General features: G+C 41.9%; 1 protein-coding gene across 1 annotated transcript; it reads right to left on the minus strand.

Moving 5' to 3' along the window:
* Positions 1–372: 372 nt before the first annotated feature.
* Positions 373–3,020, minus strand: LOC112549268 (kalirin-like; the record flags this gene model as incomplete). Its single annotated transcript, XM_025196934.1, has 3 exons — positions 373–436; positions 735–837; positions 2,878–3,020. Coding segments are annotated over 3 exons (303 nt in total), but the record flags the coding sequence as incomplete, so codon positions are not given.
* Between the last annotated feature and the right edge of the window lie 325 nt (positions 3,021–3,345).

The following is a 3,345-nucleotide window of genomic DNA, read 5'->3' on the forward strand; positions in this document are numbered from 1 at the left end:
GTTGAATGAGTGCTTCTACACTGAGACTTCTGAGTGACTGGAAGTGCAGCTGGAGATCACAGAGGGAAGAATTAGGGTGACATACCAATATCAGTCCTCATAGTGGGATGTAAATCCTCAGATCATTCAATAAATAGGACAACAGATCGTACACACAAGCCAACAATATACAGGATTATAATGGAATATAATGAGCCACAAAAGTGCTATCAATGTGCTCTACCATATGTTCAAGAGGAATGGATTCTAGCATCGTTCTCTTTGGACATGAGTCTCAAAACTGGAGTGTTAGTTGCCCCAGCATGTCATCTCATTACATTTACTGCTGCCTGTGCACCCGTGGTCCTTCCAACAGCATTTACTGGAGCTCAGGTGGGATTTATGGAAGATAACACGCTTCCTGGTGGCTGACAATCTGCCTCACTTTGGCACAGTGCTAATAAGAAAAAAATAAAAAGCTGTGGGCTGTATTTTTTTAGAGCCAATTCAAACTCAAAGTCTTGGCAGAAGCTGTGCTTCAAAGACACCAGTGCTTGGAAGCAAACAATGTACCACAACAGTGATGAGGAATGCCTTCATAGGCTAGCCTGTACTATTTCAGCAAGTGGATTCACAGCTGTAATTGCAGCTAAAAGCCCCACACAATGGTGATGTCCTTTTGTCTTTTATTTGACTTTTATCCTAAATTGCCCTGGGGAAAATGACTTCTGTGTATGTTCAGAGGTAAAGCCTACCTTATCACTGTCCACTGTGTTTTGCGAGGTCCTGGATGCAATGGAAATGGTGTCGGGCTGACTGCTACCATCTCCTTGGCTGTCCACATCTTCTATTCCATCTCTGCAGGGAGACAATGGGAAAACAACCTGGTTTACACTAGCCCCGAGGAGCATAAATCGTTGTAGCTGGACCTGAGAAGTGCCGACTTAGCACATTAGAGCAAGATTGGTGCAAAGATTACCCCACTGATAGAGTTTGTGTTCCTACCCGCCGTGTAATTTAAAATGACATCGCTTCTGCCATAGGGTTAGGATTAGCACATAATCACTAGGTTGTTGGAAGCAGAGTGGCCATTGCTTGAATATTTACAGCAGCCAAGGCCCATGTTCCTAGGAATAGCTCCATAATGAAGGTGCAAGGCAGATATTTCACTCAACTTAGATTTCTCACTTAACCAAAACAAGTCATCCAAATTATAGCATTGATGTTTGTTACCCTGCAGGGAAACGGCCTTTCTGCAGCCTCACGGTAACCCACATTTTCAGGGATTTAAAAATAAGCCATGAAGATGATAGGATTGTCTTTCCGACGATAAATAAAGAAAATATGATCAGTCTCGCTGGCAGGGAGCATCTCTTTCTTGCCTGAAATTCCTTTTCTTTTGCATTTCTGGTTTCTCTGCCGCTCTCAGTTTTGAAGAATGTCTTTGTTGAAACAAGTATTCAAGAAACAATCCTTCTCCTGAAAGCTCTGCTACATTTGGCATGACTTGGGGCCGCAAAAGAGAACTCCTAAATCCTTGCATAATCTCACAAAAGTCTGTGACGAGAAAAATGATCCAAGCCCCTAGGAGCTAATCTGGGGTTCACTTTCCAGCTCTGCCACCGAGTTCCTGGAGGACCTTGAGCAAATCACTTTGCCTTTGGGTGCACGGTTCCACATCTCTAATAGGAGGATAATAGCACTAGCCAAGGTCATGGGAAGTTATGACAGTAACACTAATATTTATGAGATGCTCGAATCCCACTGTGATAGGGGCCATGTAAAGAACAAAAACATACTGCTTCTGTATGTCTCATAGGGTCTATTTTTGAGGATCTTAACTGTGGGAGGGAGCTTTCATTAGCACAACACTGGAAATGGTTTAATTCATATAATTTATCTAATCAAGTATTCAAAATTGTCTGGAAAGTCTTGTTATTTCTCAGTGTCTAAACCAGCTCATCCTTGATAGCGATATGAATATTCTCAAGTCCATCCATATACTTATGCTTTTCACTGACAAGCAGCACAAGAAACTGTGTATTCTTTTCCTTTGTTCAGATACTTGATTGTGACAATCTGCTTGGGGCAACATCAGCACAAGAAATATCCTTTGATTTAATTGAGAATTCATATTCTGTTCTAGCAGTTAATTCATTAGCAAATAGTTTGGGACTAGGGAGATGGTACATATTTTTACATAAAAGTTGCCTGGCTAGCTCCCACACAAAAAGTTTTCATGAATTTCCAGAATTTCACCAACAGAAAAATAGCCAAATTTGTGGAAAGTGGGTTTAACTGCAGTATAAATTCTAAGTAAAATCAGTGCAGGGGTGGGCAAAATGCAGCCCACAGGTCGACTGCAGCCCTCCAGGCCATTCTATCCACCCCACAGGGCCCCTAAAAAAATTTAGAAAATTAATATTTATCTGCCTCTGGCTGCCTGTCATGCAGTCCTCGATGGCTTGCCAAACTCAGAAAGTGCTCCTCCGCCCAAAATAATTGCCTGCCCCATATCCAGGGAAAAATGAAGGGTGTTTATACACATACGGGGAGGCTGCTCCAATGCATTGTAATTACAGCACTTCAGAGCTGCTAATTAGCATGCTCCAGCCAGCCTTTGTGTCTCATGTATCAGTGCCCCCACACTTCAAAATGGAGGCGGGGGCGCTTGAACTAAAGCTCGTTCAATAAGCTCTAGTTTAAGTGCCCCCAGTGTGTTTTGGAAAGAGCTCAACTAACAGTCTTTATTTTTTTCATCTGTACAGATCAAGCTGTTTACAGATCCTCTATTCAAATGACTAATGGGAGCACACCTGCTCTGGTGAAGTAAGTAATCCCAACAGAAATTGGACACACAACACATCAGAGAAGGCGGGCTGGCAAGATGGAGGTTACCTTTTACTGTTGTTTCTCTGCTTTGCTGGTGTCTTGGGGAGCTGGATTGGTTCCTTCAAAGCTCCTTTCAAATGGATAATCCTTTCCTGAATGACTTCCCGGATATTTTTGATCCATTCCTGTTTTGTTTCAATACTGGATGCCTAAAGTCCCAAAAGCAAAAGAAGACACTTTATTATATATTTGGCATGTTTTCCCCCCATGGAGAAGAGCCTTAATTTGGTACTGCAAATGTATGATTAATTGTTTTAGTGTTGGTTCTCCACTTCCATCGTCTTGAGACACCCAGTAAACTCCACAGAACGGGAGGTGTATTTTTGTCAGACCTACTGCTTGGCAAGTAAGAGCAAAAGCAGTTAAGCTTTGGATATGTATATTTAATACTAAAAATACAACATGTTGCATGGAGGGGAAATGAGTTATCAGTGTACAGTTAGGGTTTCTCAAAGGTAAGTGTTTGTTTAAACA

The sequence above is a fragment of the Alligator sinensis genome, unplaced genomic scaffold (assembly GCF_000455745.1).
Source record: "Alligator sinensis unplaced genomic scaffold, ASM45574v1 scaffold4_1, whole genome shotgun sequence".
Lineage (NCBI taxonomy): Eukaryota > Metazoa > Chordata > Crocodylia > Alligatoridae > Alligator > Alligator sinensis.